At 70.4% G+C, this 1,592-nt stretch overlaps 1 protein-coding gene across 1 annotated transcript in view; it reads left to right on the top strand.

Annotated features, from left to right (window-relative positions):
- Nucleotides 1-1,592, top strand: part of ATP9B (ATPase phospholipid transporting 9B (putative)) — a 184,946-nt gene that overhangs the window by 171,371 nt on the left and 11,983 nt on the right. The window contains exons 27-29 of the mRNA XM_029922755.1: nt 9-120; nt 580-735; nt 821-885. Coding sequence (XP_029778615.1) covers nt 9-120; nt 580-735; nt 821-885 — 333 coding nt within the window. The remainder of the gene's footprint in view (nt 1-8; nt 121-579; nt 736-820; nt 886-1,592) is intronic.

Below are 1,592 nucleotides of genomic sequence, written 5' to 3'. Positions count from 1 at the left end.
GCGGCCCCTGCCGGGGCCCGGGCCCTCACGCCACCTCACGTTTCTGTGCCCGCAGGGGACGGGGGAAACGACGTGAGCATGATCCAGGCGGCCGACTGCGGGATCGGGATCGAAGGGAAGGTACGTGTGCCCCTCGGTCCCCACAGCCGGGCCTGAGCAGCCCCTTAGGTCGTGCAGGGGGAGAGCGGAGCCCGCCAGTGCCCTCCCATGTCCTCCCTGCCCCTGAGGAGGCGTGCAGGACCGGCAGCCTGCAGTCCCCTCCCCGCAGGGCCCGCCCCTGTCACCGGCACCCCAGCGCCCCAGGGTTTGTCCTGTGCGGGAAGGAGCCGGGTCACGTCTTGCTTCCCGCGACCGCATCAGGTGACCCTGTTGAACGTGCCATCCTCGCCCGCCCCGTGTGCCCGTCACCGCCCTGTGATGTGGCCGGCGGCTGTCTCGAGACCAGGCCTGAGAGTCCCGCAGGGACCAGTGTCCCCTCCAGGGCCGCAGGGACAGGCGTCCGTCCTGGGGAGCGGAGGCGGACGTGGGGCTCAGGGGGCCCGGCGCGCCGTGTTTGAGCGGGCGCCCTGCCCGTTTCAGGAGGGCAGGCAGGCCTCCCTGGCGGCGGACTTCTCCGTCACGCAGTTCCGGCACATCGGCCGGCTGCTGATGGTCCACGGCCGGAGCAGCTACAAGAGGTCGGCGGCGCTCGGCCAGTTCGTCATGCACCGGGGCCTCATCATCTCCACCATGCAGGTAGCGGGACCGGCCGCCAGGCACGCTCGGCGCGGCCCCGTGGAGGGCGGGCGGCGGGACTGACGGGCGCTCTCCTCTCCGCCAGGCCGTGTTTTCCTCTGTCTTCTACTTCGCATCCGTCCCGCTGTACCAAGGATTCCTCATGGTGGGGTGAGTGCCATCGTGCGTAGCGCCCCCCGGGGAGGACCTGTACTTGCACAATCGCGTGGACGCCGTGCCGGGTGGACCCCTTGCTGGCTTCCGTTTTCTGAGCAGAACGTCTGTATCTGGTGGGCGTCGGGGCGCAGTGAGGGGGGTGGGCGATGGCATCCCCGTCACCGGCTGGGACACAGTGCTCGTGCCGGGGACGTCGCCGCACCCCCACCCCCGCCCCCGACGGCAGCGAGCGCCGCGTGCACACGGCTTACGATTTCGCCTGTCCACCTGGAGAGCCGGAATCCTGTCACGTGAACGCTTGGAGCTTCTCCGTCCCGCGTCCTGGGAGCCGCTCCAGGGGGAGAAGCAGCGTGGCCGTCGGAGTGGCGGTGAAGTCTGGGTCGTGCCTCCCGCACCCGCAGAGCCCAGACCCGCCGCCCTCGTGCGCCTGCCCCCGAGCTCCATCCCCAGGTCACAGGCAGTGAAGGACACGCCCAGGAGCCCAGGGGCCGTGCCAGAGGCGCGAGGGGGCGTCCCACAGGCCGGCCTTTCTCCTGCGGCATTTGGCGGCTATCCAGGGCAGCGGAGAACAGGCGCAGCAGCTGTGTCAGCCCTTGGAGGGGTTTTCAGTGAACATTCTGAGTTCGTTTCGTTGACAGGTCCCCAAACCCGAGTTCCGGGCGACTCGGGAGGCCGGGAGGGCCAGGCTGGCCCGTCGGGCT

Source organism: Suricata suricatta, chromosome 14, assembly GCF_006229205.1.
Source record: "Suricata suricatta isolate VVHF042 chromosome 14, meerkat_22Aug2017_6uvM2_HiC, whole genome shotgun sequence".
In the NCBI taxonomy this organism is placed as follows: domain Eukaryota; kingdom Metazoa; phylum Chordata; class Mammalia; order Carnivora; family Herpestidae; genus Suricata; species Suricata suricatta.
Note: the sequence above shows the minus strand (reverse complement) of the source record. Positions and strands in the feature narration are given on the sequence as shown.